This window comes from Protopterus annectens, chromosome 15.part0 (assembly GCF_019279795.1).
Source record: "Protopterus annectens isolate FY-2018-M chromosome 15.part0, PAN1.0, whole genome shotgun sequence".
Taxonomy (NCBI): Eukaryota; Metazoa; Chordata; order Ceratodontiformes; family Protopteridae; genus Protopterus; species Protopterus annectens.
Window position 1 is genome coordinate 242,987,302 of NC_056749.1, and position 27,127 is coordinate 243,014,428.

The 27,127-nt window shown below is 46.0% G+C and overlaps 1 protein-coding gene across 1 annotated transcript in view; it reads right to left on the bottom strand.

Moving 5' to 3' along the window:
* RAB21 (RAB21, member RAS oncogene family) overlaps nt 1-27,127 on the bottom strand; it is a 445,727-nt gene that overhangs the window by 253,382 nt on the left and 165,218 nt on the right. The window contains exon 3 of the mRNA XM_044056993.1: nt 169-276. Coding sequence (XP_043912928.1) covers nt 169-276 — 108 coding nt within the window. The remainder of the gene's footprint in view (nt 1-168; nt 277-27,127) is intronic.

Consider the following 27,127-nt stretch of genomic DNA (forward strand, 5'->3'; position numbering starts at 1 on the left):
TATATATATATATATATATATATATGTGTGTGTGTGTGTGTGAAATATATACATACATATATGCATGAAATTCCCTTTTTTATTAATTATTTTAAGCAAGACCAAGATGATGCTAGGTGCTCACAATAATATATACATATACACGCTTAGCATTAAGATAGTATTTACCTTCTGAAATGAATCTTCATCTGTAATGTCATAAACTAATATGGCACCATTGGAATCTCTATAATAAATGGGTCCCAATGCATGGAATCTCTCCTGCCCTGCTGTATCCTGCAATCAAACATTTAAATTGATATTTGAAATGCTCTTTATTTGTATTCAATGAAAAATGCATTTACTTTCCAAGGTAAGAAAATGTACAGACTATGATGGAATGTAAAAATGTTGAGAAATATGGACAAACCATAGGAAAGTGAAAAACTTGCAAACAATTAGTTTAGTTCCATTTAGCAGTACAACACATTTGCTTTGAATAAAAAGAAACATAAACTACTGAAATTTAATTCAGACATCAGGGTAAAGTAAGAAATCTACATCAAAAGGTGATGGAAAAATGGATCACTTTAGCTAAAAGCTGTACAATCACCCGACAGCAGATACCACTCTGTACAAGAAAAAAAATGCACCAAGTTGTTCAGACAACTAACTTTTGGTTCCATTGTTCAACCAAGTTCCCAATTCTAATGCAATTAAACCAGAAAGGAGCAATTTGACTTCTCCAATTTCTGGTGATGTTCTTCAGCACAAGTAGTATGAAAAAAATTTGTGTAAAACTAAAATCCTTTCAACAGTTTCTAGAATGAAGACTATAATCTTGCCAGGAAAGTTTAATTTGGGGAGCTTTAAAAACAAGAAGACATGCCCCTGGGCACTTAGTCATACCCATTTGGAGGCACAGGTCAGCTGAGTGGAGGACTTCCTAGTGGCCTCAACTTTTGAGTCTCGATCAATCAAGTCCAGAAGGGGAAGAAATCTGAAGCTGAGCCCCATAGTGGATATGACTGTCAAACTATGGTGAACAACCTTAGCTTATACCAACAGAGGCTTTTACTGTTATGGGCACTACAGCCCAAAACCATGCTCTTCTCAGGCACCAGGGATGAAGGGAATGAGGTTTAGCTTGTTTAGCTTTGGTAAACATCATACTGTTTACATATCCTTCTAACACATAAATGAAGCTATCAAAATTATCCCCCTCTGTAAACTGTGGAAGAAATGTACTGACCTTTCCTTTTGTGCTTCTGAAGTCCAGTAACTCCCTTCCCCATTACCTCAATGACTCTGACTAAGAGTCAGCATCTCCTTTTCATACTGCCTCTGCCGCTCCTTTTACACAGCTTCCATTCCCAAATGCCAGGCCTCCAAAAGTCTCTTTAGCTCCTGATGGATTTTTGTCCTCTGCACGAAGTTTGAGCTGTCCATTCCCTGAGTGTTGTACATCCCCATGGCCAGTCTGACTGTCCTCCTGGTTTCTGTCTTATGATGCAGCTGTGACCAAAGCTCCAATCATGTCTGCCTTAGTCAGATTTCCCTGCACATCTCAGCCAACTGCCTTCCTTGTCAGCTTTCCATATTCCTCTGCTGACATGCTTGCCTGCTCTCCCTGACTGACTAAGCTCACAAGAAATAAAAAAAAGAAGTTATGTACCTACCATAACGTTCCATGTTAGTGGTCTTCATCTCGCCTTCTTTCTTGCTGGTTGGGATCGGAGCCGATCCTCGGCTCAGACTCTGCCATCTTCTATAGCTCGAGAGCTGTTTACTGTCTCAAAGCTATCCCTTATCCCATGATGCCTAGCGCTAGCTACCCAGATCTTGTTTGTAATAGCTAACCCCAGACTTAGCCAGAGAACCAACCTGCCCAAGAAACAGGTTGAGCCTACTTATCATGCTCTCCAAGTCAGTAGAGGAAACAAACCAGAGGACACTCAGCCAATGAAACCAAAACTCCTCTCGATCCAATAGGACAGGGGGACGGAGAGTGGGATGCAAGAAGGAAGGCGAGATGAAGACAACTAACATGGAATGTTATGGTAGGTACAGAACTTCTTTATGTTAAGTTGTCTATCTCACCTTCGTTCTTGCTGGTTGGGACAGCATCCCTAGCACCTACAATCCTGGGCGGCTCATTGGAACACTCTTCAGAACAGTGGAACCAAAGTCGGCTCTGCTCCTGGAGACCATTTCTAGCTTGTAATGAGAAATAAAAGTATGAGGATTCGCCCATGTGGCAGCTGCACAAATAGAATCCATGGGCAACCTAGATTGGAAAGCTAAAGAGGTGGCCAAAGCCCTAGTAGAATGACCTTTCAGTCTGATAGGCAACTCTTTGTTTCTCAATTGGTTAATGAAGGTAATAATGTGAGACAACCACCTGGATAAGGTCACTTTGGAAACTGGGAGACCTTGTTTGCCTCGTTCATAGGAAAGGAATAGTTGGTCTGACTTCCTTGTATCCTTGGTCCTATGCAAGTAAAAACGCAATTGTCTGTGAACGTCCAGTTGGTGTAATTTGTATTCTGCCTTGTTGGTGTGGTTAGGGAAAAAACACAGGAAGATCTATAGATTGGTTTAAATTATTTTCTGAGCAGACTTTCAGAAGGAAAGATGGATTAGTCCTCAGAGCAACCCTGTCCTTATGAAAAACCAAGTATGGAGGACAAACGCATAGTGCCTGAAGTTCAGAGACGCGTCTGGCTGATTTAATAGCTACCAGAAAGAGCGTTTTCCAAGATAGAAATTTAATTGAGCAGGACGCTGCAGGTTCAAAGGGGGGCATAATTAGGGAGGTTAGTACCAAATTAAGGTCCCGAGGAGGGGGGTATCTCACTGGAGGTCTAAGGAGACTAGTCCCTCTTAGAAAGGCTTTACAGAGCTTATGAGACATAATGTTTGAATTAGACAGCCCAACATGAAAGTTAGAAATGGCCGCCAATTGATCCCGGATTGTAGCAGAAGCGGACCCAGAACGAAAGAGTTGTGCTAGGAGCTCCAAAATTTCGTGGACTGGGGCTGAAAAGGGATCTATGTTCCTAGCCTCTGCCCAACAAGAAAAACATTTCCATTTACTAGCATACGTTTTTCTAGTCGTGGACTTGAGAGGACACAATAATCTCACGCACGGCTGGGGAAATGCTGGGAAGCCTGGCTAGTGTTGGAAGTGGAGCAACCAAGCTGTGAGCTGGAGTGTTTGGAGGGATTGATGCAACCCGCTGGATTGAATCAGTAGGTCTGGAATTGGATCCTGAGTCCAGGGCTGCTCGAGAAGGTAATGATGCAGGAATGGAAACCTTATCTGTCGAGGCCAGTAGGGGACAATGAGGATCATTTTGCAACCCAACAAAATAGCTTCCTGTATGAGCTTCGGTATCAGGGGAAACGGAGGGAAGGCATAAATAAGTCCCTGAGGCCAATTGTGGACTAGAGCGTCTCTGGGAGAGTGACCTGGAAGAGGAAGAAGGGAGAAGTATTTGCTGTTGAAGGGGGTGGCAAAAAGATCGCAGCAAGGCTGTCCCCATTTGCTGAAGATCAGATCTGCAACTACCTGATTCAGACCACCACTCGTGAGGCATGAGAATAGCTCTGCTGAGCCTGTCCGCTATGATGTTGGACCTCCCAGGGATGTGCGTCGCAATCAGAAATCGTTGGGAGAAAATCGCCCACTGCCAGAGTCTGAGTGCTTCTCGACATAGGGGATAGGACCTGGTTCCGCCCGGCTTGTTGATGTACCATACCACTGACATGTCAGTTTGAATTGCAATGGTCCCAGAAGAGAGAGAGTCCTGAAGAGCTTGCAACGCTAGGGGCACAGCTCTCATCTCTAGGACGTTTATATGCAGATGGTACAAGTGAGGCTGCCAAGTGCCTTGGACTGTCCTGCCGTGATAATGCCCCTCCCACCCCATCAGGGAGGCATCTGTGGTCACTGTGGCAACCGGAGGGGGCTGAATGAAGGGTCTGCCCCGAGACACTAGTGGGGAGACCATCCACCAGGAAAGGTGCCTTTTGCATGCTTCTGTAATCATGATCATGTGAGACATGGGCAGCTGTTGGAAGGACCACTGTGTGAACAGAAGCCACTGAAGGATTCTCCTGTGAAAACGGGCCAGAGGGATTAGAAGAATTACCGCTGCCATGGAACCCAGAGTTTGAAGGACGAACCAGACTTGGATTATTTTGCTCTGCATTAGAATTTGTACTTGCTGGCGAATTGTAGACAACCTGTCTGGCGGTAGCCTTGCGGAAATTTGTGTCAAAGTCTGCTCCTATATGGGTGATAGATTGACAGGGCAACAAGGCAGATTTTTCGAAGTTTATTGTGATGCCTAACTGGGAGCAGATTGAGATTGTGTAGTCCCTGGCTTGCAGGAGTTAATGCCTGGTAGCAGCAGTGAGGAGCCAGTCGTTTAGATATGGAAACACCTGGAATCCTAGACATCCCAGGTGAGCCGTGACCACTGCCATACATTTGGTGAACACCCTGGGGGCTGTGGTGAGGCCAAAGGGCAGAGCTCTGAACTGGTAATGACTGGCTGCCAGCCAGAAGTGAAGGAATCTCCTGGAGTGCCTGTCCATTTTGATGTGGTAGTACGCATGCTGAAGATCTATGGAGCACATCCAATTTCCCTGACCCAGAAAGGGTAGAATGGACTGTAGCGTGACCATCCAAAACTTTATTCTTTGAACAGACTTTAGTCTGCTGAGATCCAGAAATCTGTCTCCAATCCCCTGTCTTTTTTGGTACCAAAAAGAACCTTGAGTAAGTTCCGGATCCGTGTTGGTCTGCCGGGACTTCTTGGATGACTCTTTTTCTAGCAGTCTTGAAACTTCTATGACTGCTTGGTCCCTCAGATTGGGTGGAACATCTAGAAGGGATTTGCTCGATGGTGGGGGGGTTGAGGGAAGGGAATTTTGTAACCTCTGGATACAATTGTCCGTACCCATTTGTCTTGCATTAAATTTTGCTAGGCTTTTGGGTACAGTGAAAGTCTTCCCCGACTGCCTCCAGAGACGGGCAGCCGGGCAACCCTTCAGGGATGCTGAAAGGGTTTCTCAGAGAAGGATTCTCTGTTGCCCTGGTTCTGCGGACCCCCTCTGCCACGAGGGCGGCGTCTATTGTTATTTCCCCCTCTCCCCTGGAGGAAAAATCGCTACGCGTGTCAGGCGAGGCTCCCTGGGATTTTCGGAACCACATTTTTCTACTCTTCTGACCCATGCGGTATGGTCTGGAAGAAGTGGAAAAATGGACTCCCACAGCAGAGAGAGTCTTGCCTTCTTGCTCACACCTAGTCAAAGTGTCTTTCACCTGTGGTCCAAACAGAAAGGAACCATGAAAGGGGGTGTTGGTGAATGACGCCCTAAAGGGTTCCGCAAAGTTACACAGCCACATCCATGCACGTCTCCTAAGGGCCACGCTTGTACCTGCGGCTCTACTCGCACCATCGGCTGCATAGGAAATGAGCCTCATGGAGGAGTGGACTACTGAATTAAGAGTCGCCAGTTGGGAAGCCACTTCAGCTTGAGCCCCCTCAGCTGATGGATCTTGAAAGGTATCTCCGAGCTCTTTAAGGAGATCCCTCTGAAGCAGGGTAAAATGGCATAAGTAGTTCAGTGACCTCATAGAAAAGGTTGCTGAAGCAAACATTCGCTTCCCATATCTGTCCATAGTCCTAGACTCCTTGTTAGGAGGATGGACAGATGAAGTTTCCGCTAGCTCCTTTTTTTGTGGCTGCTGCTACCACCATGGCATCCACAGGAACACCTTTGGTAAGGAACTGCTTATGGGGTGCAGTGATAAACTTCCCAGGTCTTCTCGGGGTTGGTTCCACTGTATCCGGGGCTGACCAAGCCTTTTGAGCATCCACTGACATAAGTGGATCGAAAGGTGGAGAAACACAGGAGGTGGAAGGTCGGGAACCGAACGCATCCAGGAATACAGACTCATCCTCAGTAGGGGCTAGGGGATTCCAGTTCCCCCTCTGCTTAAGCATTTTGAGGATGTCCGAAAAGGAAACTTCTTCAGAGGGGGATCTCTGGGACCCTTCTGAGTCATCTAAGTCCATATCCGAAGTGACAGACTCAAGGGAGTCAATGTGCTTCCTCGTGGTCTTCTTACGAGGGGGCTCCTCTGAATGATCAGGGGAGGCCTCGGAAGAAGAGGAAACACCCAATGGGGTGCCCTGGAGTGCCGGAGCTAATGGGGCCGATAGTGGAGCTGACTCAGTGGCCAGCACACTCCTCATGACATCAAAGGCATCCCTGCCACGATGAAGAGAAGGCTCCGGTTCTGAGGAAATCGGAATCCTTCTCCACACCAAGGGAGACTGCTCCGAGGCCGATGTCGGAGCAGAGCTCACCTGCGCCAAAGCTCAGAGAGGGAGAACGGGGTCGGACAAGGGTCCGATGCCACTCAACCCCTCTGAGCAGACGAGGGAGCCCCAGCGCCCAGATCCCTCGATGGACGGCACTATCAAGGGAATCTGAGCCGACGATGGAACCGAAGGAGAAAGAATTAAATTGGAGCAGACTGTTCCACTACTCGAACCCCAACAAACTCCGGCTCCGAGCTCAATGGAGGAGCAGACACCTGTTGAGGAGGGTTGGACAACACCTTGGCAAGTGCCTGCGACTTAAGCAACCTACTGACCACTCTCTCCACGCCGTGATCCGAGAGCCTAGAGGATCGAGAGGAGTGAGAAGATCTGTGACTGCGCTCGCTCTGAAGCAGGGGAGACAGAGGAGCTGAATGAACAGATTTCTAGAGAGGGGGACCTCAGTCTCTTTTGGCTCTGCGACGGCTCCGAAGTCTCTGACAGCAGGAAGAGTTTGAACCAAAGACAGCTCCGAACTTGGAGCCGATAATTTGGTAACTTCAGGGGATTTCACAGGCTGACTCTTGGCCGGTGAATCCTGAGGCTTTAAAAGACCCCTAAGAATAAGCTTATTCTTGCACTCCTGCAGAACTCTTGGACTAAATGCATGGCAGATAGAACAGGAGTCCTGCAGGTGCACAGCGCCTAAACAGACACAAGAAGTGTGCCCATCTGTCAAAGACATTTTCTGACAGCATGAGTCACACTTCTTGAACCCAGATACCTTGGATTCTTTAGACATCCTGAAACCAAAAAAAAAAAAGAGAACCACAGCTAACAATAATATACAGTCTACAGGAAAAACTCAGTATACTACAGACTAACTAAACATATTTGTTTTATATAAATAGGAAGCCTCTAACTCAAACCGCTGTCCTATAAAAAGGATAAAAGGAAAGCCTCTAACTTAAATGGCTAACCTGACCGAAAATGGGGGGGTGGGGGAGAACTCTCCAAGTTAAACTTTAATACCACAAGTATAAAGTTCTATAATAAAGTTCTATAATAAACTTAATACAAGCCTGAGCCAGAAAAGCGACACCTCGCAGCTGAAGCTGCAAATGAGATCTGGGTAGCTAGTGCTAGGCATCATGGGATAAGGGGTAGCCTCGAGCCAGTAAACCGCTCGAGCTATAGAAGACGGCCGAGTCGGAGCAGAGGATCCCAACCAACAAGAATGGAGGCAAGCTAGACAACTTATCAATTGTGATCTGAACTCTGAATATTCACTGCGTGGCTGATTTAGAGTACAAACACCTTCAATGATCACTGTACACAAGCTACAGGAATTCACTATCCACACCACTACAAGCAAATTGCCAACCGATTAACATGTGGTGTGGATATCCCACCACTGCCAAACAATTAATATGGGATGCCTGTGCACTGGCCCAGCAATCAAGGAGCCTCAATCCTCACCACTACCACCAGTGAGGGGGCGTCCACATTGGGAAGGATAACAAATACACACAATAAAGTACAATTTCCCTTGAGAGCACACAGAGATCACAGTCAGTCTGGGGCTGGTTTCTCCCTTTCTCTCCAGAGCCTCAATAAGACTCCCCACTGGCACAACTAGTGAGGTCCTTAGCCAGGGTCCCAGGCCAAGTCCTCCTAACACTCTCTGTCCAACCAGTGCTTCGTGTACCTGCACAAGTAGCACACACACACACACACACACACACACACACACACACACACACACACACACACACACACGATTTATATACAACCACACAGACTCTTGGGGAAGGCTGGCATAGGTTCACCAGCTGTGTCCCTTCTTGTCCAGGCTACAAGGTAGTAATCACTGCCACCAGGACCCTTACTTATCAGCTATTAAGGTCCTTAAAGGGCGTCCAGTTATTACTGTGCAATATTATTATCCAAATGGTAAGTATAACTGAACAGCAAGGCTTACTGGAGTGGCTTAGTACAGTATCACTATATACATGCAAGGTAATCTACAGCTTAAATCATCTCTACATAAAACAGCCACAATTAAAAGGTTTAAAAATATTTAATAATAAATAAGAACACAAGACAATACTTTTTACTACACAGTGCTAGTCAAGAGTTCAGAGCTCACAGGAAAATTCTTAAAATAATTAAGTAGAATAGTTCTGACATCAATACAGAAAAACTAGTCTAGTAGTCCTATTTCCTAGCTATATCTAAGAGCAAACAGTTCTAGAATAAACTTGCATATTAGAGCAATACAGTGCTGGTGATGTTGGATGTTCTGTAGACACATGCAAAATGCTCCAATTCTCTCTCTCTGTCCTTAAATTAATAGAACAGTCCTACTGACTTATTTCAGATTACATAATTTTTTCTCTGGTTCCCAGGCTAACCAAAACTCAGAGTTTAGCAGCCCTTTTGATCTTGCACCTGGTCAGGAAGCTACAGCAATAAAAGAAATTATACATGCAAATTCTAGCAATTAACTCTGGTCTCAAAACAATAGCAAGAATTCCTTCATGCAGACATCTCGTCTCCGAGTTTTGAGATCAAACAATTATACAATGCTTAACTTATCAGCTTTCCTCCAGCAGGAGTGCAATGTGGTTAAATTTTTGAAGTTTAACAAAGAACAAGCATGTGGCTTACATTAATATTTACAAATGACAGAATTATCTACAAAATCCTGTCTAGCTAGGCTAGCAGCCTTCACATATCTTCACAGTGGGTGTGTGTCAAGCTTGACTGTGTGATGTGGGTGGTGTGGCGTTTGTGCTGGCAGTCTCCTCTTTGGCAGGAGTACTGACTGTGGCATGAGAGAGCATGGATTCCAGGTCACTGATATAGATGCATTGCTCACAAGCAGAAAAGGGTAGTCAGTGAACATGAAGCACATGCTACACTGTCTCAGTATGCATATGTTGACCACGCTGGCAGGGGAAACTGATGGGAATTGTCCAGACACAGTGTTATGAAACTTGTATGGACTTAGAGAGAGGGTTTTGATAAGGGTTTGTCCAAAGAGTGTAGACCACAAAAGCCTTCTTAAATGTAAAATAACTGGTTTGAAGCCCAAATGCTAAAACCAAAACTAAGAGTGTTAAAATAAAATTTAATCGGGCTCCTAACAAGCAGTAATAAATACAGCAGAATAAAAGCACTTCAACACTTAAGAGCAAGCAGCAAGGCAAAATAAGTAGGAAGACCACAATTACAGTAAAAGCAGCCAAATAAAGTGTAAAATGTTTTTCAGCATGTTCTAAATGGTTTCTCTAAAGTGGAGAGTCAGAAGGCGTTACACTCGTCTGAGGAGACTTGATTAGGAGAGTGGCATTAAGAAGAGTAATCCAGAGAATGATCCGAGTCTGGTGGTTCAAGACCTTTTGCAGCTTGAGATAGCTGGGTCACAAAGGGTGGAGCTTCAGGGCCATGACTGCTTTAAATAAGCCATGGGAGAAGTCCTTCCACTCTTCTTCCTTCAAAGGAGCAAGGGACATCAGACACGCATTTTTTTTATTTCTTCTATTTTGGGGTGACTGACCTACACAAGCCTTGGAGGATCGGAACCTTGACTAATTTCAACAAGCGTTCCAGGAATCTCCTACCATGCAAGGATCTGGGGGATTCAGTACAAGCCCTCCAAGATGAGATGTGGTTTGTCCAAGGTATCCACATTCTGCAAGCCCTCAGGGGCCAAACCAGTCCCCAAGTTAGTTTGCAGATTTAAATTTTAGCTTTAACTGTATCCTAGGAACAGGTTTGGAAAGAGGCCAATTAAGTTTTGAGCCAGCTCATTCTCACCCACAGAGAAATGCATAGCTTATAAAGCATTATATTCCAGCCTAACTGCTTTGATGGACTTCTGTATTCATGGGACAACACATGCAAAAATCTTTAACTTATTATTCCTCCACTTATATTTTCGATTCATTACCTCACCTCTCCCCATTCTATATTTCTAACAACTTTCTACTTCTCTCTTATATCTCCTCACTCTCATACCAAATCATCTTTCTCTTCTACAATCTATTAAAACTGTCGCATCTTTCTATCCTAACCCTTTGCACGTATTATCATAATCCTTAAGGTCTCCAGTATTTCATCTCACGGTCTACTTCAAACACCTAAGAACTTTTAGTTATGTACTTACCATAACGATAGATTTATGTGATCCATCTCACCTACATTCATAACTGATGGGCTCTGAGCAGAGAATCGGCTCCGACTCGGCCGATACACTAGCACAAAGTCTCTCATTGGCTGGGCCAACCCCTTATCCCAGGATGCACCACGCCCAAACCCCCAGATCTTGTTTGCCCCACAACAACTCACCCACATGTGCCAAACCGACTGCACAACAGTGTTTCCTCCAGATCCAACAGGCAGGGGGAAGGAGGGCGGGTACGTAAGAATGTAGGTGAGATGGATCACATACATCTATCGTTATGGTAAGTACTTAACTAAAAGATGTAATGCGATCCTATCTCGCCTACATTCATAACTGATGGGACAGCGTCCCTAGCACCTAGATCCTGGGAGGCTCACTGGAAAACACTCCTGAGCACTGTGGAACCAAAGGATGCCCTACCCCTAGAGGCCACGTCCATTTTGTAATGAGAAATAAATGTATGTGGAGAAGCCCAAGTGGCCACTGCACATATCTCATCCACAGACAGTCTGGCGTGGAAGGCCACTGAAGTTGCCATAGCCCTAGTAGAATGCGCTCTAACTGGAAATGGAAGGTCCCTTCCTGTTGATGCATATATAAATGAAACAATCCCTAATCCACCTAGCGATAGTGGTCTTAGTTACTGCTTTGCCAATCCTGTCATCCGCAAAGGCCACAAACAACTGGTCTGATTTCCTCTGCTGCTGTGTCCTATCCAAGTAAAACCTCAGTTGTCTATGCACATCCAACTGATGAAGTCTGCATTCTGCCTTGCTGGAAAATTTCGGAAAGAAAACTGGTAGCTCTACAGATTGCTGCAGACAAAGAGCAGAAGAAACCTTCGGAAGAAATGACGGGTTTAGTATTAGAGATACTCTATCCTTGTGAAAGATCAGATAAGGAGGCTTGACAGAAAGGGCTTGAAGCTCCGAAACCCTTCTGGCTGAAGTAATAGCTACCAAGAAGGCAGTCTTCCAAGATAAGAACTTTTGCTCACAAGTGGCCGCCGGCCGGAAGGGATGAAACGTCAAGGCTCCTAAAACTACATTCAAATCCCATGGCAAAACAGGTTGCGACACCGGGGGGTGAAGCAACCAAGCTCCCTTGAGAAAGGCCTTACACAACTTATGACTCATGAGTGTAGGCTTAAAGGCAACATGATAATTAGAAATCGCTGCCAATTGGACTTTAAGCGTGGAGACAGCAGAACCCTGTCTAAAAAGAGTTACCAAAAAATCTAATACTGCCGACACCGGAGCTGTCAGAGGGTCAAGGTTGCGCCACTGGGCCCAAACGGCAAACCTTTTCCATTTATTAGAATACATCTCCTTAGTGGAAGCTCTGTGAAAAGACAGAATCCGGACCACCTCAGGCGAAAGGATATGCAGTCTGACTAAGGTCGGAAGTGGAGCAGCCAAGCCGCTAGCTTGAGAGTTCGCAGTTGGATGGGCCTGACCCGACTGAAGAGTCAGGAGGTCTGGAACTGGGTCCAGAATCCAAGGATCCTTCACTGCATACTTCTGAAGGAAGGGAAACCAAAATTGGCGGGGCCAGTGTGGTGCGATCAAAATCATGCTGCTTCCCAAGCAGATCGCCTTCTGAATCACCTTTGGCAGTAGAGGGACCGGAGGGAAGGCGTAGAGCAGACCGGAGGGCCAATTGTGGACTAGAGCGTCCCTAGGGGACTCCCCCTGGGGGGGGGGGAAATCAGGGAGAAGAAATTGCTGCACTTCACATTCCAGGGGCTGGCGAAAAGGTCGCAGCAGGGGAACCCCCACTTGGAGAAGATCCGAGCCGCTACTTGGTCGTTCAGGGACCACTCGTGAGGCATCAGAATAACTCTGCTCAGCCTGTCTGCTATCACATTGGACTTCCCCGGAATGTGCGTTGCCACTAGAAATCTCTGGGAAGCGATCACCCAGTTCCACACTCTCATGGCTTCTCTGCAAAGAGGATAAGACCTGGTTCCTCCCTGCTTGTTCAGGTACCATACTACCGCCATATTGTCTGAGAAGATTGCGATGGTACCCCTTGGGAAGAAAGCTGTGATGTGCCTGCAACGCTAGAAGCACTGCCCACATTTCCAGAACATTGATATGAAAGTGGGTTTCGTGATCTTGCCACGTGCCTTGAACCGTTCTGCCCAGATAATGCCCCCCCATCCTATCTGAGCGGCGTCCGTGGTCACTGTGGCAATGGGGGAGGGGGGGCAGAAGAGTCTCCCCTGGTTCAGGTTGGAGGAAAGGAGCCACCAACGAAGATCTCGCCGGCACGTTTCAGTGATGACAATCGGGTAGGACAACGGCAGATCTTGGTATGACCACTGAGTCGACAGGAGCCATTGAAGAATTCGCATGTGCAATCTTGCCAGAGGGACCAGGAGAATGACGGCCGCCATCGACCCCAAAAGCTGAAGGACCATCCTGGCTGGGGCTTTCCTTCGGGGTAGTAGGGCTAGGACTTGGTCATGTAGTATCTTTATCCTCTCTGTTGAAAGGAATGCTCGCATCTCTACAGAGTCTAGCTCTGCGCCTAAAGGCAACACGCTGTGATGGCAGCAATACAGACTTTTCCCAGTTGAATGTAATTCCTAATAGATGTCCCAACTCGATGGTAGCACTCACGGCTTGAGTAAGAAGATGGCTGGTGGGGGCGGTGAGGACCAGTCGTCTAGATAAGGAAACACCTGGAATCCCAGGATCTCTCAGGTGAGCAGTCACCACTGCCAGACATTTGGTAAACACCCTGGGGGCTGTGGTGAGACCAAAGGGCAGGGCCCGGAACTAGAAGTGACTGGCTCCTAGCCAGAAGCGTAAATGTATTCTGGAAGCCCTGTTTATCTTGATGTGATAATAGGCGTCCTTGAGATCAATGGAGCACATCCATACTCCTTTCTCCAGCAATGGGAAAATGGATTGCAACGTGACCATCCGGAACTTGGACTTCTTTACGAAGCGGTTTAGGTGGTGGAGATCCAGGGTGGGTCTCTTTCTTTTCGGCACCAAAAATAACCTTGAATAAGTTCCTAATCCGGTCTGGTCTGCGGGGACTGGCTAGGTGACTCCCTTTCCGAGCAGCTTTGCGACCTCTATGGCTGCTTGATCCCGTTGACTGGGTGGCACATCCGGGAAATTCCTTGACTGTGGAGGGGGACGGATAAAGGGGATGGTGTAACCTCCGGCGATGATACGAAGCACCCACTGATCCTGAGTGATGGAACCCCAGGCCCTTGGATGCGTCGAGAATCGACCCCCGACTGGCTCCGGAGACGCACAGTCGGGCAGTCCCTCAGGGACGCTGAAAGGAGGAACCAAAGGATTCGTGGTCTCCTGAGTTGTGGGGGCCTCCGCCGCCTCTAGGGCGACTTCTTCCAGAATAACCCCCCCCTTGCCTCTGGAAGGGGGGGGGGTCACCCTGATCGGCAGGGAAAGACTTTTGGAACTTTCTGAACCACATCTTTCCTCCCCCCTGAGCCTTGGGATAAGGTCTAAAGGGAAGCGAAAAACGGGCCCCAACAGCAGACAGTCTTACCCTCCTGCTCACATCTAGTGAGCGTCTTTAACCTTGGGTCCAAAGAGAGAGGACCCATCGAATGGAGCGTCGGTGAAGGAAGACTTGAACGCCTCCGCAAAGTGACAAGCGCATAGTACAGTTGTGTACACTTACCATAAATGTAGATGTTAGAGTGTCTTCACTGTTGCAGTCATGACTGTAGGGTTCTCCCCTGCTGGCAGGCAGTCCTCGGTCGGCCAGAATCCCAAAGTCTGGTTCCGGCGTCGGCTGTTCAGCCATGCTCCCTGACATCTGAGCGCCAGGAGTACAAAGCTGGCAGCCGACGCCATGTTCTCCAGTTTTTCTTGCCCCAGATGCCAGAAGTTCCAAAATGAGTAAGATCCCATACCCTTTGCAAATACACCTCAGAAGAAGGGTGAAAAATGGAACCACACAAGAAAAAATAAGAGGAAACAGGAGGGAGGGAAACCCAGACTGCAACAGTGAAGACACTCGAACATCTACATTTATGGTAAGTGTACACAACTGTACTATGTTCATCGTGTTTCACTGTTGCAGTCATGACTGTAGGGTAGAATCCCAAAGCAGAAAGAAAGGGAGGTGGTCATAAAGTAGAGGGGGCGGCTATAAGACCCTGCAAGACTGCAGAAGCAAAGCCTGCCCTAGACTTAGAGAGGTAGATTGTAGTGCTTGGAGAAAGTATGCACTGAACTCCAAGTTGCAGCTTCCAAAATGTCTTTGGTAGGAACTCCCCTGAGGAAGGCAGCTGAAGTGGCAGCAGCTCTGGTAGAGTGAGTCCTTGTACTCCCTGGGATTTGCTTTCCATGGTGTGAATAGCAAAACCTGATTCCATGAGCAATCCATTTAGAAAAGTACAGTTTTGTACCTACCATAAATGTAGATGTTCGAGGATTCCCTTGCTGCAGTCCTGACAATTGGGGTATAGTCCGCGTCCCAGTCGGCCCAATACCAGAGAGGCTGACGTCGGTCATGGCCTTAGACTGACGCCAGTACGCCAGGGTACTAATGCGCATGACCGGCGCCATTTCCTCAGTCTTTTCTTGCCCCAGATGTCAGAAGACCCAAAAAGACAAGTCCCAAAAACAACCTGCACCAAGAAACATGTACAATATATACAGTAATATATACAAAAAATAAGCATGTAAACTCACCTACACAACCACCCTGAAACACAGAGGGAAGGAGGGAGGGTAATTGACTGCAGCAAGGAATCCTCGAACATCTACATTTATGGTAGGTACAAAACTGTACTATGTTCTTCGCCTTCCTTGCTGCAGTCCTGACAATTGGGTAGAATCCCAAAGCAGAGGGAAGGAGGCTGGCAAATTATAAAGTAGCAGGAGCTGACAACATGCCTTGTAAAACAGCTGTGGCAAAACCAGCTCTAGTCTTAGAGTATATAGGCAGGTGATAATGCCTAGAGAAAGTATGCACTGAACTCCAAGTAGCTGCTTCCAGAATATCCTTAGTTGCCACCCCTTAGAAATGCTGTTGAAGTGGCAGTAGCCCTAGTGGAATGAGGCCTAATCCCAGCTGGAACCTCTTTGCCATGATGGGAATAACAAAATGCAATGCAAAAGCCAATCCACCTAGAAATAGTTTGTTTTGACACAGGTTTGCCCTGTGAACTTAAAGCAAAAGAAACAAGTAACTGCTGAGACTGCCTAAAATCTTAAGTCCTGCTCAAATAATAACGAATTGCCTGTGTACATCTAAAGTGTGCAAAATCTTTTCCCTTTATTTTGAGGATCTGCAAAAAGTAGGCAAATGAATAGTTTGGTTTAAAGCCACACTAGAAACCACCTTAGGCATGAAGGAAGGATTAGTACTTAATGATACCCTGTCCTTATGGAAAATCAAAAGGGCTCTACTGCGATAAGGGCCTGCAACTCAGACACCCTTCTTGCAGAAGTAATAGCCAACAGAAAAGCAGTCTTCCATGACAAATATTTCAATTCAGCAGTAGCTGCAGGCTCAAAAGGTTGTAGACTAACTTGTTGGAACACAAGGTTGAGATCCCAAGCAGGAGTAGGAGCTCTACGGGGGTCTTATATTCTTTGCCCTCTAAGAAACTGCTTGAACAAAGGATGCAAAACAAAGGTGGGTCACAATCATAGTGAGCTGAAATTGCTGCAGCATGAATCTTTATGGAAGAGAAAGACAAACCTTTGTCCAATAACTCAGTAAGATATTGAAGAGCCACACTCAAATTAGGCTCTGAAATCTCCAAATTCTTTGCTGTACACCAAAATAAAAATCTCTTCCATTTTTCTGCACTCTCCTAGTACTAGGCCTTCTAGCTTCCATAATCACATTTAAAACTTGTTGAGGAAGCTGAGACCTTCCATGTTTCAACACAGAATATGCCAAGCTGTGAGATGGAGAGATTGAAGCTTGACATTGAGCAGATGACCGTCCTTCTGAGATAACAGATGAGGAATCAGAGGTAAAGGCCATGGAGGCTTCTTTACAAGACTCCTTAGAAGTGGGTACCAGTGTTGCCGAGGCCAATCTGGAGCTATCAAAATCATCCTTGGCCTGTCCTGTCTGACCTTTAGTAATACCTTTGGAAGAAGAGGTAGAGGTGGAAAAGCATAGACATGAAGGTTTTTCCAACTGAAAGACAGAGCATCCACTTTCCAAGCTGTGTGATGAAACCCCTTTGTGCAATACTTTGGCAGCTGGTGGTTTAGTGGAGAAGAACAGATCTATGTCTGGAGTTCCCCATGACACTGTCAATTTCTGAAATACATGAAGATCCAGTTTCCACTGTGGGGATCCATGATTTGTCTGCTTAATACATCTGCTAGGGAGTTCTGTGCTCTGGCAGAAACCTTGCCTGAAGAGTCAGTTGCAGGCTTAACAGTCTCCCATAAAATCATTGCTTGCCTGCATAGAGGATAAGAATGTGTTCCCCTTGCTTGCTGATGTACCACATGACAGTTGTGTTGTCTGTCAGAATCAACACCTGCCCTGGAAGAAGTAACTCCTTGAACGCCATCAATGCAAACTGGACTGCTAACATCTCCTTCATGTTGATATGTAGATGCTGTAGACTGGCAGGCCACTTGTCTTGTATCCACTTTGCATTTAGATGAGCTCCCCAAGCAGTGTCCGAGGCATCTGTCGTTAAAATCTGACTCGCCTCTGTCGGGGTGACAGAGAGTCGCTTGTTTAGGTGACATTCCTGAGCCCACCACAAGAATTCCTTTGAAGGCAAGGTATTATTTGAATGACAGTGTCCAAATCTTGGCAGTGCTGTGTCCATACATTTTGAGATACCATTGCAGCTTCCTCATATGCAGTTTGGCATTGGGAAGCACCAGAATACAAGATGCCATGAACCCTAATGCTTGAAGGACTGTCCTTGCAGTCAGCACGGACTGATGAGATAGTTGATGGAAGTAAAGTGACAGACTTTTGTTTGTCCGGGTTAAAAAGGCCATCTGGGCTGCTGTATTCAGTCTCACACCCAGAAAGCACATGTCTTGAGAGGGTACTAGACTGGACTTTATTTCGCTCACAGAATACCCTAGGCATCTTAGCACTGCTATGACATATTCCAGATGCTGTAGAAGGTGTTCCTTTCTTGAGCCAGAATCAGGCAGTCGCCCAAGTAAGGATAAATTTGAATGCCTTGAAGCCTGAAGTAAGCTATCACTGGAGCCAGAACCTTTGTGAATACTCTGGGCAGTAGATAAGCCAAAGGGCAATGCAGAGAACTGATAATGAAAATCTCCAGTTCAAACCGCAGATACTTTCTGCAACTTAGCCTTATGGGCACATGAAGGTAAGCTTCCTTGAGATCCAAAGTTACCATCCAGTGATCCTTGCCCAGCAGAGGTAACAGTTGCTGTAACGCCAACATCTTGAACTTGGGAATGTCCAGATAAGTGTTGAGGATAGATAAATCCAAAATTGGTCTCCACGTGTTCCCCTTCTTTGGTACTAGGAACAGGCGAGAATAAAATCCGCCCCTTTCTGACACAGGGACTGGCTGAATAGCCCCTATCTGGAGTAACTGAGAAACTTGCTTGAGAGCCTCTTTTCTTTGTGGAGGAGGAACATCTGGCATGCCTTTGAAAGGGGCATTGTGTGGAAATAAAATCTGTACCGTGATGAATGATATCCAGCACCCATCTGTCTTGAGTGATTAAATCCCAATTTTCTTTGAAAAGAGACAATCTTCCTCCCAAAGGAGCTGCCAGACGAGAGTCCACTGGCAGCTGAAAAGGCAGGTCATTGGTTCTGCTTAAAGGACTGACCCCTGCCCTCACCAGAAGTCTGAGCAGGTGAACTGTCTGATCTAGGCCTAAACGAACCTTGAGCCCTGCCCCTACCACGCCTAGATCTACCCCTAGACTGGGAACCATAAGCAGGATATGTCCACCCCTTAGCAGGCCAATTTCTACTAAACTCGGAGGCTGCACCTGCAAAAATCTTTAACAGTCTGCATAGACTTAGCTTTGTCCTCCATTTTCTTTAAAACTGCTTCCACAGGCGGTCCAAACAACACATCAGACTGTAAAGGAGCATCCAAAATCCTGGTCTTAACATGCTCAGCTAAATTCTGATCCTTCAACCATGCATGTCTGCGAAGAACAGAACTAGTAGCAGCCACCCTCGAGGAGGCCTGAACAGCATCAAAACCACACTGCAAAGAATGCTTACCCACTTGTTCAGACACATGAACCAAATCCAGCAATTCTTTACACTCAATACCTTCCGCCAAAGCATCCACCTTAGATTTCAATTGTGAAAGGAGATAATTCTGATATTTCAGCATATGAAATTGACAATTCAACGCCTCATGGCTAGAGTGGAAGAAGTATATACTTTCTTACCCCACCTATCCAAAGCCCTTGCCTCTTTATCAGAGGGTACAGGATTTTAACCACAGAAGCTTTAACACCTTTAGGCCCCTGAGAAACAGTTTCTGGGTCCGCCTGGGACTCTTAAACAAATACTTATGAGCTTGGCACCCTATAATACCTATCAGGCTTAACAGGAGCAGGAGGCAAGGAATCAGGGTTCAGAGAAGCCTCTGCAAAACATCCTCCACCACATTCAACACAGGAGGAATAGCTAAGGGCCTATGCTGAGGCAAAACAAGAATTCCCTAAGCCTTTTCTGGAGTCAGAGTAATCTTGGCCTTCCCATTTAAAGTGCTCCCTCATGGAGTGAAGAGTCTCTGAAAATGAAAATCCTCAGGAGGAGAACCTGAAGGAGTGGAATCATCCACATCAGAATCAGAATAAGCAGGAAACTCTTGCAAGTCTTCCACAGAAGACTCTGAAGCCTGTGAACACTGTTCAAAACTATCAAACTCCTGTTCCACCCTAGGCCTCTTATCAGGTGGGGCATAGAACCTCTAATCAGAGTAATCAAATCTTCTGCCATTTTAAGCATATGTTTCTTAGGCACAGAGCCGAAATGCTAGGAGAAGCCCCACAGAAGCTGAACTTGGCCTTCCTCTAAAAGAAGCTTTGGCAACAGAAGGAGAGGCCCTAACTACCTTGGGAAGAGAGGGAAGAACAGTTACCTGAGAAGCCCCTCAGCCTGGCCTACCTCCTGAGAGGGCACATCCTGTACCAGTAATGTATCTGCCTGTGACTCCATAGAGACTCCTGGCAAAACCTCTGGCTCCCTGAGCCTTCTAAAGGACCGACGTCCGGGACTGCCGCTTCCTCACCCCTAGACTTCACTGTTTTGTCCTTGCGCCTCTTAGATGTAGCAGGCGACGGTGCATCCGACGGCATAGTATAATTGCAACGCTTCCCAAACACTAACCTAGCACAATCAAGCCTCCTCTTAATAGCGCTTGTTAAATCTAGCACAAGAGCGGCAACCAACAACGACGTGCAGAGGCCCTAAACAAGGTATACACAATGTATGAAAAACGGTATGCGGTATCTGCATCCCACAAGAAATACAGTTATTGACTTTTTCTGACATCCGTAAAATACTGAGGCAAGAAAACCAAAATGTTCCAACGGGTTACTTAGCCAACTCTGTACCGGGTCTGAAACTCCGGTTCGAAAATCTCAGAACGCCAACCTGCACTCGCAAAATTGCTTCTGCATCGGACCATGCGCAAAAGACTGGGGAAATGACGCCGGTCATGCGATTAGTACCCTGACGCACTGACGCCAGTCTAAGGCGCCATGACCGACGCCAGCCTTATACTCTGGTATTCGGGCCGACTGGGACGCGGACTATACCCCAATTGTCAGGACTGCAGCAAGGGAAGACGAAGAACATTGGTCTGTTTTGAAATGGCTTTACCTTGGGAACTTGAAGCATAAGAAAAACAATTGTTCTGGATTTCCTGATGTCCTTGGTTCTGTCCAGGTAAAAACGTAGTTGTCTGTGTACATCCAAGGAATGTAAGATCCTTGCCCCTTTATTTTGAGGAGTGGGGAAAAAGGTTGGCAAGTGAAGTGTTTGATTTAAAGCCACTTTGGAAACCACCTTAGGCATGAAAGTAGGATTAGTCCTTAAAGACACCCTGTCTTGATGAAAAATAATATAGGGTTCCACAGCCATAAGAGCTTGCAACTCTGAAACCCTCCTGGCAGAGGTCAGAGCTAACAGGATGGCTGTCTTCCAAGATAAAAACTTTATGTCAGATGAGGCAGCAGGCTCAAAAGGAGGTAAGGTGAGCTTTTGTAAAACATAGTTGAGATCCCAAGCAGGAATGGGAGGAGATCTAGGGGGCCTTAAGTTCTTAGCTCCTCTGAGAAATTGTGTCATGAGCTAGTGGGAAAAGATAGGAGGGTCTGTATTATAATGAGCAGAAATAGCAGAGGCATGTATCTTAATGGAAGAGAGAGAGAGACCCTTATGTAAGAGGTCTGACAGGTAAAGTAAAATCTGAGGAATGTTAGGAATAAGAGGATCAGAATCCTGAGCCTGCATCCAGGAATAAAATCTTTTCCATTTTCCTGCATAAGATTTTCTAGTGCTAGGACGTCTGGCTTCTAAAATGACATCCATAACCTGCTTGGGTAGGAGAGAATGAATCAAAGATCCTGGATTAACCAGGCCGCCAGGCTGAGAGTTTTGACATGGGAGTGTAGAATCTGACCCTGGTGTTGGGACAGAAGGTTCGGAATCTGTGGTAAAACCCAGGGTGGCTCTAGACAAAGGTTTTTCAGTGTTGGGTACCAAAACTGTCGAGGCCAATTTGGGGCCAGCAAGATTATCATATTGGGCTTGTCCTGCTTGATCTTTAGTAATACTCGTGGAAGAAGAGGAAGAGGCGGAAAGGCATATCCCGAGAGGTTTCTCCAACTAAATGATAGAGCATCCACTTTCCAAGCTTGATCGTGGAAAGTCCTGGTGCAAAAAACTTGTAGTTGATGATTGAGGTGGGATGCAAAGAGGTCTATGTGAGGACATCCCCAGACTGCTGTAATCATCTTGAATATTTCGGAGTCCAACATCCATTCGTGTGGATCCGAAAGGTTTCTGCTCAGACTGCCAGGAAGTTTTGCTTCCCTGGTAGAAACTGTGCTTGAAGGTCCAGATTGCAAGTTAGAGCTGTGCTCCAAAGATCCATGACTAGTCTGCAAAGGGGATAGGAATGAGATCCCCCTTGCTTGTTTATGTACCACATAACTGTGGTGTTGTCTGTCCGTATCAGTAGTTGTCCTGGTTGTAGAAGATTCCTGAAGGCCAATAGAGCTTTCTGAACGGCTAACATTTCCTTTAAATTGATATGCAGGTGCTTCTGATCCTTTGTCCAAAGGCCCTGCAGACAGTTGCCCCGAAAATGGGCTCCCCATGCATATTCTGAGGCATCCGTGGTTAGAATCTGAGTGGCAGGAGGCAGACAGAAGTGTTTTCCTTTGTTTAGAGTACATGCCTTGGACCACCAAAGGAATTCCTTTTGAAGACGAGGCAGGATGGAGATCAGTTTGTCTAGACTGTGACAATGCTGAGACCATACACTTTTTAGGTACCATTGTATTTTCCTCATATGTAGCCTTGCACATGGTACGAGAAGGATGCAGGAGGCCATGTAACCCAGAGCCTGCAGGAATCTCCTTGCAGATAGCAGAGTTGTAGTTGCCAAGGTTTTGAAAGTTGAAGCCAGCTGTAATTGTTTTTTGTATGTCAGAAATGCCATCTGGGTTGTTGTGTTTAGAGAAGCGCCCAGAAAAATTATCTGTTGTGAGGGTGTCAAATTTGACTTTATGTTTACAGTGAATCCCAGGAACTTGAGAAGATTCTGAACAAACTGTAGATGCTGGAGTAAGACATCCTTGCTGTCTGCCTGAATAAGACAGTCGTCCAGATAAGGGTAAATTTGAATTCCCTTGAGTCTGCAATAAGCTACTACTGGAGCCAGGCACTTGAAGACCATGGGCGCAGTAGACGATCCAAAGGGCAGCGCAGAGAATTGGTAGTGCCTCGATCCTGTCTTGAACCTGAGGTATTTTCTGTGTTCCTGTCAGATGGGAATGTGTAAATATGCTTCTTTTAAATCCAAAGTTACCATCCATGCATTTTTGGTCAGCATTGGCAGTAGTTGCTGTAGAGTAAGCATCTTGAATTTTGGTATCTCTAGAAAAAAGTGTTCAAGACTGACAGATCCAGAATGGGTCTCCATGAATTTTGCTTCCTGGGGACTAGAAAGAGCCTTGAGTAAAAACCTTGTCCCATCTCTGAAAGTGGAACTAGTTATATGGCTTTCATGGCCAAGAGAGCTTCCACCTGGTTTAATGTCTCTGACCATTGATGTTTTGGAAGATCTGGCCATCCGCTTGGCCTTGGTGGGGTATGAAAATGGAATTTATAACCTCTTGAAACCACATCCAGAACCCACTTTGTCTTGGGTTATACGAGTCCAATTTAGATGAAAAAGAAAGTTTTCCTCCGAGAGGGGCTTCCAGGCAAGAAGTTCCTGCAGCCCAACAGAGGGAGTCATTGAGTCTGTTTTCTATGAGCTTGCGACCTGTCTTCTCCTCCCCTAGGGGTGGAAGCAGTCCACTGCCTTGGTCTACAAGAGGCTTGCGTTTGAGGCCTACCTCGGGGGCGTCTATTATCTACCCCTCTGAGGCCTGTCTGAATTGGGAAAGGACCAATTTTTTGTAGGCCAATTCCTGCTAAATCTGGGTGGCTGTACTTGTAAGAAATCTAACTGTTTGCATGGACTTAGCCTTGTCCTCCATTTTTTTAATCACCTCTTCAGCTTTAGATCCAAATAAAACATTATGCTGAACAGGAGCATCCAATAATTTAGCCTTTACCTGATCTGGCAAACTTTGTTCCTTTAACCATGCATGCCTTCTAATTACTGTGCCAGAGGCAGCAGCCCTACAAGAAGCCTCCAAGGCATCAAATCCACAGTGTAAACCAGGTTTCCCAACTTGTTCAGTGGCATGCAATAAGTCATGTAATTCCTTATCTGCACAGGCGGAAATGGAAGTCAGCTTTTGCTTTAAAACAGACAGGAGAAATTGCTGGTATTTCAGCATATGAAACTGACAGTTTAAAGCCCTGATAAAGTAGCAGAAGTGTACACTTTTTTGCCCCATCTTTCTAAAGATCTGGAATCCTTCTCAGTGGGAATGGGGTTTTTAGCAGAAGTGGCCTTAACGCCCTTAGGACCCTGAGAAATGGTTTCAGGGTCAGCAGTAGGGTTCTTGAATAAAAACTGGTGGGAATCAGGAACCCTATAGTATCTGTCTGGCTTAACAGGAGCTGGAGGAAAAGAGTCAGGAGTTAAAGTTAGCCTCCGAAAAAGCATCATCCACAATATCCAAAATAGGAGGAATAGCTAGGGGCCTATGTTGGGGAAGAAGAAAATCCCTTAATCTTTTCTTAGATTCAGAGTACTCCTGTCCTTCCCAGTGGAAATGTTCCCTCATTTCATGCAAAGTTTCCCCAAAAGAGAAATCCTCAGGGGGAGAAGCTGAAGGAATGGATTCCTCAGCATCAGAATCCTCATAAGGAGGGAAAGAATATTCCTGGTCAGAAGAAGAAACAGAAGCCTGATCAGAGGAGTCATAATAAACTTCCTGCCTTGGCCTTTTATCTGGAGGGGGATGTGAACCCCTAATCATAGTAAGTAAGTCCTCTGCCATTTTAAGTAACTGTTTCTGAGACTTGGGAGCCGTATCAGAAGAGGCCTGGTTCTTTGCCTTTGTCTTTGGCTTTGCCTTTATAAGAAGTTGAGTAGGCCTGAAAACCCCCTCGGAAGCCGGTACCTGCACAGCGGCTCCGGACCCATCTGACGGAGCATTGTCCGAAGGTCCAACTGAAGTATTCAAAGGCCTAGTTGGCTCCTCGTGGGAGTGTTTCGGCTATCGGTTCCAAAATGGCCGACGACAGGGGCTGCAAAAGCACCTCACTGACGGCCGAACCTGAAGCTGGCTCTGCTTGTGCGATATAGTCTGATTTGGACCTCGGAGGCCTGTCTTTGTCCTTTCGTCGTTTGTGAACTCCGGTAGCCGGAACCGTATCAGACGACATTTTGTAATTAAAATGCCTACCGAAGTAATGAAAAGCAAATTCGTACCTTCGTTTAATAGTACGTTGATTGAATCTAGCACAAAACCGACAACTAGCTACGTCGTGGTCAGGGCCTAAGCAAGGAATACAGTAAGAATGAAAATCCTTATGAGGTATTTGCTTCCCACATGAAATACAATTATTAACTTTTTCTGACATCTGACTGGAGCAAGAAAAAAGTTTCCCCAACGGGGTACTTAGCTTCGAGTAGGAGAAGAAAGTCTTCGGACTGAAGTTTGATTAGAAAAAATTGTCAGGAGGTCAGCCGACCAGCACTTGCTAACTGCTATCACCGCACGGCAAGAAAGACTGGAGAACATGGCGTTGGCTGCCAGCTTTGTACTCCTGACGCTCTGACGTCATGGAGCATGGCTGAACAGCCGACGCCGGACTCAGACTTTGGGATTCTGGCCGACCGAGGACTGCCTGCCGGCAGGGGAGAACCCTACAGTCATGACTGCAACAGTGAAATACGATGAACATCCAGGCTTGCCTCCTAAGGGCTACGCCCGAACTCGCTGCCCTACCCGCCCCTTTGGCTGCATACGATATGAGCCTCATGGACGAGTTAATCGATGAAAGGGTAGACAGCTGGCATTGACAGACTGCGTCAACGCCTCAGGCACGTTACCCGACAGGGTTATCTCAACTCCTTTATGAGATCCCTTTGGAGCCTCGTAAAGTGACATAAATAATACAGCGACCACAGAGTAAAGGTCGCTGAAGTCAGGGTACACTTCCCGTACCTATCCATGCTCCTAGACTCCTTGTTAGGAGGATGGATAGACGTAGATGCATCTGCCACATCCTGCCGGGTGGCAGATGCCACCACCATAGCATCAACCGGAACTCCCTTTGTTAGAAAAGTACAGTTTTGTACCTACCATAAATGTAGATGTTCGAGGATTCCATTGCTGCAGTCCTGACTATTGGGTATAGTCAATACCAGAGGTCAATGTCAGAAGACCAAAAGACAAGTCCCAAAAACCTGCACCAAAAACATATACATACAAAATATATATGCATGTAAACTCACCTACACAGGGAAGGAGGAATCCTCGAACATCTACATTTATGGTAGGTACAAAACTGTACTATGTTCCATTGCTGCAGTCCTGACTGTAGAATCCCAAAGCAGAGGAAAGGAGGTTGGCAAATTATAAGGAAGTAGGAGCTGATAACATGCCAAACAGCAGTGGCAAAGCCAGCCCTAGACTTAGAGTAGATAGGAAGATGATAATGCTTAGAGAAAGTATGTACTGAACTCCAAGTAGCTGCTTCCAAAATATCCTTAGTTGCCACCTTAGAAATTGTTGAAGTGGCAGTAGCCCTAGTGGAATGAGGCCTAATCCCAGCTGGATCCTTGCCATGATGGGAATAACGTTTGTTTTGACACAGGCTTGCCCTGTGAACTCAAGGCAAAAGAAACAAACAACTGCTGAGACAAAATCCTTAGTCCTGCTTAAATAATATCTCAATTGCCTGTGTACATCTAAAGTGTGCAAAATCTTTTCCCCTTTATTTTTGGGGATCTGCATAAAAGTAGGCAAATGAATAGTTTGTTTAAAGCCACACTAGAAACCACCTTAGGCATAATGATACCCTATCCTTATGAAAATCAGAAAAGGCCATAAGGGCCTGTAACTCAGAAACCCTTCAGAAGTAATGGCCAACAAAAAGTCACAAGTATTTCAGTTCAGCAGTAGCTGCAGGCTCAAAAGGTTGTAGAGTAAGTTTTCCAACACAAATTGAGTAGGAGCTGAACAAAGGATAAACAAAGGTGGGTCACAATCATAATGAGCTGAAATTGCTGCAGCATGAATCTTAATGGAAGAAGGACAAACCTTTGTCCAATAACTCAGAAGATATTGAAGAGCCACACTCAAATTAGGCTCAGAAATCTCCAAATTCTTTGCTGTACTCCAAAATAAAAATCTCTTCCACCTTGTACTAGGCTAGCTTCCATAATCACATTTAAAACTTGTTGAGGAAGTTGAGACCTGTCAAGAGAGAATAGCTGTTAGATGAAGAGAGTGAAGCTTGACATTGAGCAGATGACCCTCCTTCTGAGATAACAAATGAGGAATGCTTCCTGACTGGATACCAGTGTTGCCGAGGCCAATCTGGAGCTATCAAAATCATCCTTGGCCTGTCTTGTCTGACCTTTAATAATACCTCTGGAAGAAGAGGCAGAGGTGGAAAGGCATAGACATGAAGGTTTTTCCAACTGAAAGACAGAGCATCCACTTTCCAAGCTGTGTGATTGTGCAATACTTTGGCAGCTGGTGGTTTAGTGGAAGAACAGATCTATGTCTGGAGTTCCCCATGACACTGTCAATTTCTGAAATACATGAAGATCCAGTTTCCACGGGATCCATGATTTGTCTGCTACATCTGCTAGGAGTTCTGTGCTCCTGGCAGAAACCTTGCCTGAAGAGTTAGTTGCAGGCTTAGTCTCCCATAAAATCATTGCTTGCCTGCATAGAGGATAAGAATGTGTTCCCCTTGCTTGTTGATGTACCACATGACAGTTGTGTTGTCTGTTAGAATCAACACCTGCCCTGAAGTA